The sequence below is a fragment of the Brachyhypopomus gauderio genome, chromosome 17, assembly GCF_052324685.1.
Source record: "Brachyhypopomus gauderio isolate BG-103 chromosome 17, BGAUD_0.2, whole genome shotgun sequence".
Taxonomy (NCBI): Eukaryota; Metazoa; Chordata; class Actinopteri; order Gymnotiformes; family Hypopomidae; genus Brachyhypopomus; species Brachyhypopomus gauderio.
In genome coordinates this window covers 8,142,412-8,154,775 of record NC_135227.1, presented here as the reverse complement: position 1 = coordinate 8,154,775, position 12,364 = coordinate 8,142,412, and the positions used below count along the sequence as shown (strand labels likewise).

Sequence of the window (12,364 nt, the reverse complement as noted above, 5' to 3'; positions counted from 1 at the left end):
AGGTACAACCGTTCAACTACTCATTAATGCAAATATAATCATCCATTCTCATGGCAGCAACACAGTGCATTTAGGCATGTAGGTGTGGTTGTTGGTGCTAAATGGGCTGGTCTGACCATTTTAGAAGTTGCGGATCAAATGGAATTCTTACACACAGCCATCACTAGGGTTTGCAGAGAATGTTAAGAAGTAGAAAAAATATCCAGTGAGTGGCAGTTCTCTGGGTGAAAATGCCACAGGTCAGAGGATAATGGGCAGTCTGGTTTGAGCTGACAGAAAGGCAAGAGTAACTCAAGCAACTACTCATTACAATGGACATATGTAGAAGAGCATCTCTGAATGTACTATACATCAAACCTTGACATCAAGATGGGGTACATTAACAGAGGACCACACCAGATGACACTCCAGTCATGCAAAAGGGGTTCCTGGTACCTTATAACATTTCCTCAAGGTGTACATTATAAAGTGGGTGTGTGTATGTATATAAATTCATACAACAAACATACAGTATTTCAGTGTTTGTGTTTGCATTTTAGAAGGAAAACATATGTGTTCTAACAATGTGACCTGAGCAGTGAGGGACATGATGGAGAATCTCACACGCTAGATTACTTGCTCCTGAAATGCAATGATAAAAAAATAGATTGAAAACAAAGCAGGTGTTTCTAATACAGTGGCTGGTGAGGGAATGTTCAAGGTTGCAGGTTATCGTGTATGTTTCTGTGTTCTTAGAGGCTTTGATGAGTTTGCTTAACAAAGTCCTTGCAGCAAACTGTCTGTTTGCTCTGTTTCCCAGTCTTTGCATACGCGCTGTCTGTAGTGATCAGCCCCGGAGCCTGAGTCCGTGACTGCTGGGCTGTGGTCAGGGCTAGCTGCACAGCTCTTGCAGTGACCTTTTGCATGGTGGGAAAGGTTCGCGCCTGTCTGTGCTAATCACAGGCGCGGGTGAGCTGTCTGCTCCCGTGTCAAATCGATTCTTCCCCTCTTCGTTCTTCTTGCCGCCAGCCTCCTGAGATATTATACTGCTCCACACAGCAAAGCACCCACAGGAGCTTAATCTGGTAAACACCATCCCCAGAGCCATGTGTCTTAAATGCTTTTTCAAGGTTTCCGTCCACCTCATAAGGTTCAAGCCCATGTTTGTGTTTGTGTGGGTGGGTGTTTGTGTAAATGCGTGAATATTTTTGTGTTAATTTGTGTGCTAATTTTCCACAGAGAAACAGCTGACAGCCAGTAACTGCTTGGGCGTGCTGGCCATGGCGGAGGCCATGCAGTGCACCGAGCTCCACAGCATGGCCAAGGCCTTTGCGCTGCAGAACTTCCCCGAGGTGGCCACTCAGGAGGAGATCCTCAACATCTCCAAAGAGGACTTCATCAGCTACCTGTCCAACGACAGCCTAAACGCCAAAGCCGAGGAACTGGTCTATGAGACGGTCATCAAGTGGATCAAGAAGAACCCCTGCAGTCGAGTACAGGTGAGAGACCCAGGCTCATGCCTTCAGTGATGGATTACCCACATCTTTGGACTGATGACATCATGCATTTAGAACTTTTCCTGCCGCATACTGCATAACTCTTACTTTCGCTCTACCTAGTTCCTCTGTCTGCAACCCCAGTTTCCACTTGCTCTTCCTCTTCTGTGCTAGCCTGCTCTCTTTTTCACTCCGAACGCAAGCTCCTCTCCAAACTCCAAATGCCTCTGAACAGAGTTTACATTTTTAGTCATATTACCATTTTGGGAAGATGATGAAATTTATGATCTCCTGTGTTCAGTAACCTACCTTAGATTGCAGGGAAGTTTGTTGCAATACAGCAAGACTGAATGGTGAGGAAAGCATTGAACAGACATATTCTCTCTGTCATCTTATTAGTGTATTGAAAAAATCTGTTTATTACAGTATTGTGGACCCAATCAGCCTACCATATACCACTGAAAATATGAAGGATTAATTGGTGTTAAAATAGAATGAAGAAAGTTCCTGCCCCTATGCCATCTACTGTAAGAGATTAGCAGAAGTTCAAGATTAAATCACTGTTCTGCTGAGCAAGTAATGAGTTTGGGGTAATGCGGCACAGCCTATAAATTATAACTTTTTTTCCTCTCCCTAAGATGTTGAAATCTGTGGACATGTTGAGAAAAACCCTCAAGTAATATGGGTTTTGCATAGATTACAGCAAAGTGATACGTTTACTGTATGTGGGCTGTTTCTGATGCGTTAAGTCTGAGAATGTCTTGTTGATTACATGGTGTAATCTGTGTGTGTGCAGGAGCACCTTCTGAGGAGAAGGCCTGAATCAGAGTAAAGCAGAGCATTAACTGGGCTGTGCACAGCAGTGCCACCACTGGACCTCCAAGCTTTAGGTGCCAGCATTTGGTACCTGCACCTCCTGATAAACTGGTGGAGCCAGTGGTGGTTGTAACTTCAGCAAACAAGCTAATCTTCAGTTTAGCACAGATTCCAGTTAAACGAGTGATCTACTCTTTCTTCTAATAGGCATGCTTCCAGTAGTAGTCTTAGGGGCATCACTTAAAAATTATGCAAAAATTTGTTTTTGCTAAGAAAATTAGTGCTGCTTCATATGAACTGTATATAATGTTTTACGAAACTCAGACATTTATTGATGACGATCAGCGTGTTTTCCCTATACATGCTGTCTTGGTTCCTCAGTTGTATTCCATGTGTGCTTTCTGGTCTGAAATGTACAGAAAGTAGTGTTATACAGGACTATGTCTCTGTGTCCTTGGATAGTACTGGAAAGTGCAAGTGTATAAATCAGCTGTGTTTGCTTGTGAGGAGACGTCTGTCAGCCCATACTGTTTGGAGTGGGCAAAGCATTGTTGTGAAACTGCATCAGATGGCATGGAAAGGAAGTGGTAGAGATAGCTGCAGTGACCTGATGTTTACTGGGCCTCCTCTGAATGGCAGACTGGAGGAGGACTCCGTCTGAACTCGGCAGATAGAGGCTGCCGATCTTTAACACCCTGCTCCCGCGGGACTCCGCCCTATGAAAGCACAGACCCAGTGGAGCGCCAGGGCAGAACTGGAATAAAGCCTCTTTATTCACCCTTTCCCACCTTCTTCATGCCTCTGGATCTCTTCTACCTAATTTTGATTATTTTTTATGCTTGTTTTTTTTTTACATCCAGTATTGAACTGTGTCCCTATGGTTTCGCAGCATTCACTGACTGGCTCATCCAAGTTTTATAGAACATTAGGATTTTCATCCTAGCTGAACTTTACTTCTGGTCTCTTGTGAAGTTTCTTCTGTTTATTGTTGTGCTAGACTGCCTGTTTGAACTACTTTTTTTGCCTGTTTGAACTACAGGTTTGTTTTGGTTTTCAATACTCCTTATGAATCAAAGGAGATGATGTTGTCTTATCGTAATCTTGAAAGAGCTTTGATATCAGTTGTTTTGATTTAGGTAATGCAGCTTCCTCATCCAGTGAAAATAGGTTCAAAGTCTTGATTATAGTCTTGATTTATTGTATTGCACAACCTACTTTTTGTTCTTCCATAATTTAAGATTCATAGTTGAAGTAGATTCATATAAAGTTCATAATTCATAGTTCATATAGAGTTTGTTTTATTGTTTGTTTTCTTGACACCTTCAGCCATTAGCTGTCTCTGTTAATGGAGTTTGAGGTATTTCTTATATATCTTCGGTTGGGTTTTTTTTTTTTTGTAAGTTATAGATGACCAGTTCTCATCTGAAACTCCTGTTGGGGTGTAGATCTTAATAATTGTCTGCTTTACTCTGTGACCGATGGGAGGCCACAGTGGGGAATGTGCCTAGTGCTCTGTTAAAATGGAGAGATGGCCGCCATTTGAAACCACAGTGGCTTTCAATCGTAAAACAATGGCAGCCGCTTAGCAGCAGGGCCGTGGTGCTCTTCTCAGAGCCGCACTTATGGGTCATGAGGAGCAACCCCCACCACCACCACCACCTTCCCCACATAATCGATGCGGTTCCCTGCCTAGCCAGCGTCCATCTCTCCCAAGATGCTTGAGGCTAGCGTCCCTGCCCACTCTGGTTTACAGCGAGATGCAATCGGGCAGCCCTGCGTTCGAGCCTGTTTAGAGCAGGTCATTTTTCACAGCGCAGCAGTGCTGGTTGCTGCTCCATCTGAACCCCCCCCTCCCCACCCCCCTGTTACAGTGCTAACACACATTATTAGGCAGATGATGTCAGCCACTGGGAGGAGAAAGGCTTCTCTACTGGGCTCCAGTACACATCTCGTTTTAATCCCGAGTGAGAGAAGGAAGCACCTATTGTACGTGCATAATCTCTCTCTCTTTTTCTTTCTTGCAGTACACCTTACTCACCATCAGGTCCGCTGGGTCTGACTCCTCACATCATGTGCATTTCCACTGTTTTTGTGTCTGCACTTGCGTGAGTGTATTATAGTGGAGTAGATGAGAGTTTGTGGGTGTGTGTATGCACAAATTGTTCCCCTCTCTCTGTATGTGTGTGTGGTATTTGATTTTAAATTATCTTCTCCTTTCTTCCCCACATCTCTGCCCTATAGCTAAAGAAAACATGTAAGGAGAGCTCACTGAATTTTCACACTGTATTACGATCAGTTTTTAGATTTGCTTAGAGAGCCACATGGCTTCATGATTTATGGCTTAGATAGATACGTTTTATATCTACAAGCTGTGAAATAAACACCACAAATTTGATTCTGGCTTGTTGTGTCTTGCCCTGGGGATTTCAGTTAGTTATTTGACTTGAAGATAATAATGGAAACATAGTGAGCATGTCTGGCCATGAAATAAAATATTAGAGCAGATTATTGTAACGTCAGTAGTGCTGTAAAAGCATATGTACCAGCAGCTCATTAGAGGGATATTCATGGTTCTGCTGAAATAATTGGCCTTTTGCTATGACTGAGGTACAGTCTGATTCTGCTAACGCCAAACAGTTGGACACAACCTTTGTTTTGAAGAGACAGAGCAGAAGGAGTCAAGTAAAATTCTAATTTTGAAAAAGACAAAAGGTGTTTTGTGTCTTTACGCCCTTCTCCACTATTGTATGTTAAATATTTATTATTATTAATCATTTACACTTTTTATGACCTTAGTAGCATTATTTTCACTTACCATGTACCAATGTTATAGCGCCCTATGATGAAATCATATGTTGGAAAATGCATAGGAAGAAGATGCCATTTTCAGAAGAGTACATGAATAAGAGTTATGTTTGTTCCTGTTCATATTTGCCCCATTTCTTCAACCTCAGAGATAGAAAAGCACATGAGGAAAAATAAAACATTCATTCAAACAGTTACAGACCCGACAGGTAAACGCACAAGGCATGACTTATGGTGCTGGATCAAAAACGTATTGCAGGATCTGGACGGACGGGAGGTTCAGGAAGAGACATCTTTCGACAAGCACTAGCCGCTGAGATGCTAACTGCACCTCTCCACAGAGATTGCGCTGCAGCTCTGCGCAGTCCAAAATGTCCATAAAACACATTATGGATTTTTATTGCCGGCAGGTGCAGCATGGAAGCGTATGGAAGTTTCCGGTCTTTATTGTAAACAGAACTTAAACGAGCACTCTTCATTCCGTAAGCCATTTGCATGAACATTGGCTCCATGCATCTGGTTATTCCCATACACTTCACACCAGTTTATACACCTGTCCTGCGAGTGAGACGCATCGGGGCACTTGACCTTGTTGTTTATGCATCACCTCCATTAAGGGCAGTTCAGGCAAGCGGCACAAATCAAAAGCAATCCAGGGAACGCGAGCCAGTGTTGAACCTTTGATAGTGAATACGACTGGGTTTTTCTTTCTTCCTTTCCCAGTGTTCTTATCTGAGTCACATGTATGCCACAGTCCAACTCCCCCATGTTGGACATTCTTTCAGATAGGCCCAGCCAAAGCAGAGGCAGCTCTGCATTATTTGATCATATAACCGATAAGCCTTGATTGCTTCAGCAGAGTAGAGAATGAGTGTAATCCAGAGGGATTCACTTCAGACACAGCTGCCTGCTTCTGTGTGTGTGTGTGTGTGTGTGTGTGTGTGTGTGTGTGTGTGTGTGTGTGTGTGTGTGTGTGTGTGTGTGTATATATATATATATATATATATATATAGGTATAAACCTATATATATGTAGGTTTTTTATCCATAACACACCACAATAACGCGATGTTGGGGTTAGACCTCCCTCTCTGAAATGCCAGATAGATAAACTATCTGAATATGATGGTGCAAATCTTCCCAGATAGGCTCTCACCTGGGACTCCATGGAAATGCCACCAGCACACCCACATCTCTGACCTTTATAGTTCCTGATTTAGACCAGTCTCAGCCTACCAGTCCCTGCACATCTAAATGGGAATATGTGTTGAAGGCCAATTTCTGTGTCATAGTTATTTCGGTGCTGCACTTCTGGTGGTCTTAAAATGCGGCTGATGCATTTGCTTTTTGAAATCCGTTCCTGACAAAAGTGGTGGTGGTTTTTGGTGGGGGTGGGGGTGTTAAAAAGCCACACCAGATGTTGGCCGTGTTGCTTTGTGTGTACAAGTTTCCCCTGATGAGGACAAATCCTCAATGGAGACACGATGGAACAAGGAGACATTCAGTGATGGTATTGTTCACCATGGCAACCCCCTCCCTCTAGTGAGCAGTGAAAGAGACTTTTGGACATGTTCACCTGTACACAGAACTGTTTCGCCTGCTTATTATCACCCAGCTGCTGCTGTAAAAAGCTACTGGGCCATGCTGGCGTTTTTGATTACTGGGTAATTGGTGCTGAAGTTTATTATGTGGGTTTAACAGCAAGTCCAGGCCTGCTGTGGGCTCTTTAGCCATTGTCCCATCTCTGTGATAGATTGGCTTTGAAAGCATAATCTATTTATGGTGATTTAGATGCATAGTCGGCCGCAAAACTTCTTAAGCTCCGGTTAGGATGCTGCTTGTGCATCTCCTCCTCTGAAGCACTCCGAGTGCGTAACGATGATGATGCGTCGTGTCTGAATGGCTCTCTGTCTCTTGCAGCACGCGTCAGAGCTGCTGGCCGTGGTACGACTCCCTTTCATCCACCCCAGCTACCTGCTCAACGTGGTGGACAACGAGGAGCTGATCAAGTCCTCGGAGGCGTGCCGAGACCTGGTCAACGAAGCCAAGCGCTACCACATGCTCCCCCACGCCCGCCAGGAGATGCAGACGCCCCGGACTCGCCCGCGCCTTTCTGCAGGTGCGGCCCCCCCGCCCCACGCCATGTCACGACCCGTCTCCTCACATCTAGCTGCCTCCGGCTGGTGTGACGCCGTAGGACGGCACGTACGGCTGCCGCGGTGTTGCTCGTTGTTTGGGCCGGCTGATCTCCTAGTAGCCGTGTGGAGCAGTTAATCCAGTGGATCCCCTTAATCTCATGTAAGCTCATGCAAGTACGGTTAAATGCAGCATCTAGGGTTCAGTGGGTCAGCGCCGGGTGTCGCAACACCTGCGGCTCTTATTACTGTCAGTAAATTTCACTGATGTGTACCCGAGAAAAGATGTGCTGTGTGGAGCGCAGGGATTACGATCCCAGAGGTCTTGGTGAACAGCCGCTCAAGGAAGTAGCCCTGTAATCTTTTCATTATTTAAAGGTAAATTTACAGTGTTATCCCTGTAGACCACATTTTGTTATTATGCTGCCAAGCACATTTACTTTAACTTGGTCAAAATGTGTGCGGCATTTTGGAATGTGGGTGAATTTACTGGTGGATGTGTAAGAGGTGGCTTCAGAAGCTAAATTTGTTTGCTCGATTGACCTCAGGTTGGAGGTCTTCCTCCAAAGAGCATCTCCACCCCCTTTCTCACACTCTGCACTGATGTTGTACTGAACGCTCCTTACATTCCTCCTCCAACCTGTGATTATCAGAACATGCTCCAGCACATTCTGACTCAGCGCTGACTGCACGCTCTTTTTCCACCACCAGTTAATCTGCTCCAATCAGCAGAGGCACTAAGCCAATCCCCACCCCCCAAACACACACACACACACACACACACACACACACAGAGAGACTGCTGCCTTTAAATCCCTCGTCTCTCGCGGGATAGACCTATGTGCAGGTGCCCCCCTCCCACAACCGGGGCTCGGGAATCTTGCGGAAGACCAAGGCTCCCAGATTAGCGAGCCCTGCCTGAGCACTGGGCGAGATTAGGCCCGTGGTCTCTCGGACACGTGCCAGTGTCGCCGAGGACAGCAGCGGAAGGGTGAAAGGCGGGCAGAGCCAGCCGTTGGCGGACAGCGATCAGACCTCCCTCGCACGGCTGTCGTGAGGCACTTGATGGATGGAGGTGGCCGTTCCCCTGGTCCCAATGTGTAAAGAATGGGCAGCATTTGCCAGTTAGGCGCTGGCGTTTCTGTGCCCTAAAGGCAGCGTGCCTCCATAGGCTGGAGCACTTCCAGAAGCAGCTGGGTCACGCTGTAGTTGAGCCTTAGCCTTGTGACTATGCCAGGCATGTGAAGACTGAAGCAGCCTGCACGCAGATGGGCACGCCAGTCATATAAATTTTTTGCAGTAGCGTACGGGCCTGATATTCTCCGCCTGTGCAGGAATACATCTTGTGGTACACAGAGCTTTACAAACAGGGTGATTTCAGAACGTGTGATTTTTTTTTTTTTTTCTGGAAGACCGCTGATAGAAAGAACGATATGACAGAAGAGGAATCGTCCTTTTACAGAGCTGAGCTCCATTCGCATGATTCTGCTTTCTTCTGTAGTGAACATTGCCATTTCATTTTCTCTTGCTCTAAAGGGCTGATCCCCCCTGCCCTGGCCCTCTGGGCTTGAAGGAGGAATGGATGTCATGAATTTTAATCCAAACACTCGGGGATAAAATCTTGCTGGGTAATCAAACTAACTGAGCCCCGCAGCCCACAGACAAGAATCGCCACAAAGCGAATGCGCAGCTTTATCATTGCCTAAATAAATATATTAGTGGGTCACAGCAGTAGTTGCATGCATCCTAAAGTTTAGCCAGTGCTGAGTTTGGTCTAAGCTGGTGGTTTTGGGTCTATTTTGCGTCCCTGGTCTTCTCGGCGCTAGCTGCTTGAGACTGACGCTCTCTCTATTCGTTTCAGTGATTACGTGAAGCTTTCCCTCGGCGGCCGTGGATGATGTCGTTGGGTAGTTGTTTGCCTTCTTTTTGTCGTTTTGCTCTACACGGCTGTCCGTAAACGGCAGCTCTGAGGCCCATACCAGCCATGTGAAGAAAGTGGTGCGGAGGCGGTATTCCCTCTCTCTCCTGAGCAACATATGCATAATTCATTTAAAAAAACATCCTAGGCAAGATTGTCAGCCTTTTAAATACAGTAAAATGTACTTCTGCTGCAACTGGCTTCAGGCTCCTCCGTCCACTCAAAATGTCAAAAACCCTGAAAAAGCACTGCGTGTGCGCTGTTATATATATGTTATTATATTTTTTTCTTTTTTTTATGGATTTAAAATGTATTTTGCTTTTTTCTCACTCTGCCTTGTACTGTAGGGGTTGCTGAGGTGATAGTGCTGGTGGGGGGGAGACAGGTCACCGGCATGAGCCAGCGCTCGCTGACGGCCGTCACGTGCTTCAACCCCCAGAACAACAAGTGGTACCCCCTGGCCAGCTTGCCTTTCTACGACCGCGAGTTCTTCTCAGTCATTTCAGCAGGGGATAATATCTACCTGTCAGGTAATCAAACTGTCTCCGTGTCACTAGCCGTACGGGGAGCAGCCCACCGTTGCTTTTATATTTAGCCCAGCTTGCTGTGCTACTGCAGGGGCGTTCTGAACATCCCACACTGCCTGCTGTTGGTTTTTGTTTCTTATTTCATTTTTTAAAAACAGAATCAGTCAGTATTATGGCACTAAACATAGCTCCCGGGTGACTGTCTCAGCGAAAGCATCATTCCTGGTTCCCCTCCGGTTGAATTCACGCTGGAGTTTCAGCCGTGCCATGCGCCGCCCACCGAAGTGTAATTGGCCAAAAATTTCACTGGTGTGAAAGGACAGTATGGTGCATAAGCCAATCAGATATCTGCTAAGATCCCCGTGCAGGATGCTGTCTGAGCACACTGAGGAGGGCTGTGATACAGCATAGCAGGTAGTCCACAAGCCCACAGGACTGTAGCTTTCACCATCTCTAACTGGAGACATTTTTTCTATGTTTTTAATTAGTTACTAAATAGTGAGGCCTATCAAAATGTGTGTGGTGTTTTAAAAAGACTTGTGCCATAAATGTATATTTTAGCAGCAAAATGCCACTACTCACACTTCACAGTGATCATTTTTTTTAACAGGCTTTTATTTTGGGGTGGAGGGGGGGCAGTCCTGTATTAGAGCAGGTGTGTGAGGCAGTCTGATGGCTTTCAGAGCAGGGAGGTGTAAATGGAGACTTGAGCAGTCATTTTTGTTTGGGCTTTGCACCTTCTCCAGGTGGAATGGAGTCAGGAGTCATGCTGTCAGACGTGTGGTGTTACATGTCCCTGCTGGATAATTGGAACCTGGTGTCTCGAATGACAGTCCCCCGATGTCGTCACAACAGCGTGGTTTATGATGGCAAGCTGTACACCATTGGAGGTCTTGGGGTGGCCGGGAACCTGGATAACGTAGAAAGGTATGATGGCTGGACACACACACACACACACACATACACCTACATCTAAATTAAACATGCTAGCAGAAGCCATTATGCATTGCAGATAAGTGCATGGTCAGCTTTTTCAGAGCTGGTGGCTGATCTGATAATTAGATCTCTACTGGGGGATTGTGGGAAACGTTTCAGGGACAGGTGACTACGGTACAAGTGCATCGCACAGATTAGATCACATTTTGCTTTGAAAACTGCTGCTCGTACTATGGCTATAACAAACGTTTACGGGTGTGTAGCAGGGTTTCTCAGTCCAGAGTGTTTCCCTCATTAGCTTTGTGCCAAGTAAATTAAAACTCTGCTTTTGAAAAAATGGGAAACATGGATGATAATAGGAAATGGTAGAGGGAAAAAAATTAATTTCCTGCTCATGATTAACAAAATGCTCTCTTGCTTTTGGCAATGCTCCTTGCAAACTTTTGATGTGCTTGTTTCTTGCTTATGGTAGTGCGTTTTCCTGTTGAATGGACAGGCACGATAAAAATAGCCCCGTCTCCCTCTGAAAGCAGCGCTGTTCGTTTGGTGTGTTTGTGCTCTAGGCTTTGCCATTCTATCTGCAATCTTGCATTTATTCGCATCTCTCTCAAAGAGACACAGCACAGCCCTGGAATTGACTGGCCTTGTCTATAGACCCATCCAGAATCATATATTGCCCACTCCAGACGTCTGGCTTGCAGTGGATTTGCATGAGTCACTAGTTAATTGACAGAGCAATGGGGGAGTCATTGGTTACAGAGCGGAGCTTGGGTTGATGTTCGGAGCTGCTCGACTGGGATACCGGGCTCTCTCTCTGCCTCCTGTTTTGTAGCCTGACATCCATCTTGCCTTCAGTTTCATGCTCCTGACCATGAAATCTCCTCTGCTCAGAATTATGTCTTCAATCTGTCTCTTTCTCAAGGCCACTAACGGGCCATTCTTAGGGGAGGCAATATTTCTAATCAATTGCAGGGTAATGTGTGTAGCTGTGTGTGTGTGTCTCTCTCTCCCTCTCTCTCTCTCTCATCCTGCTTCTTTCCCTCTCTCTCTCATCCTTCTCTCTCTCTCTCACTTTCTACCTCTCTTTCTCCCTCACTTCATTTCCCTCTACACTAATTACGTGATAATTCAGGCTCCTATTTATACAGCAATATATACCGTATATATTCTGTCCTGTGGTTGAGATCCAAACACATGGGGCGTAAACTACCCCCTAGAGTGCTGAGATGGGCTCCCCAGAAGGAAAGGCCTCATCGTCAGGCCTGGTTAGTATCCCTCCTACTCTCTGCTCATCAGGCTGCCAGTATGTGTGTCGGCTGGACACGTTCAGACAGCTTGATCACATTCAGGCAGCTCTAACCTTTTGCCATTTTGAAATACCACACCCCTAGAGGGAAGCCTCAGGCTGGCCATGGAAGATCTGTGATTATGCCAAGGATGTTCCCTACTCTAGTGTTATTACCAGGTCTTACGGTTTATTTGGTCTTTGAAGGTGGATTCTGTGCACAGTCCCACTTTCACCCATATACAGTAGCTGTTGTGCCTGCTGAGCTCCAGGAAGAAGCCTCTTGTGCTGGGAGAGTTACTTCTCTCTGCATGACTTCTTATCATAACACAGACAAGATCTCATTTCTCTGTGCCATCTCAGTCCATAAGATCAAAAGTCAATTAAAATACCATGTGTGATCAAAGACATAAGTCATCAAGGAATTAAGGTATAGCCTATTTTATGCTATTATTATCTATTCTCTTA

The 12,364-nt window shown here is 45.6% G+C and overlaps 1 protein-coding gene across 2 annotated transcripts in view; it reads left to right on the top strand.

Annotated features, from left to right (window-relative positions):
- LOC143480689 (kelch-like protein 29) overlaps positions 1-12,364 on the top strand; it is a 66,447-nt gene that overhangs the window by 43,103 nt on the left and 10,980 nt on the right. For both annotated transcript variants that reach the window (XM_076978487.1, XM_076978486.1), the window contains 4 exons: positions 1,219-1,478; positions 7,016-7,214; positions 9,496-9,678; positions 10,422-10,602. In XM_076978487.1, coding sequence (XP_076834602.1) covers positions 1,219-1,478; positions 7,016-7,214; positions 9,496-9,678; positions 10,422-10,602 — 823 coding nt within the window. The remainder of the gene's footprint in view (positions 1-1,218; positions 1,479-7,015; positions 7,215-9,495; positions 9,679-10,421; positions 10,603-12,364) is intronic.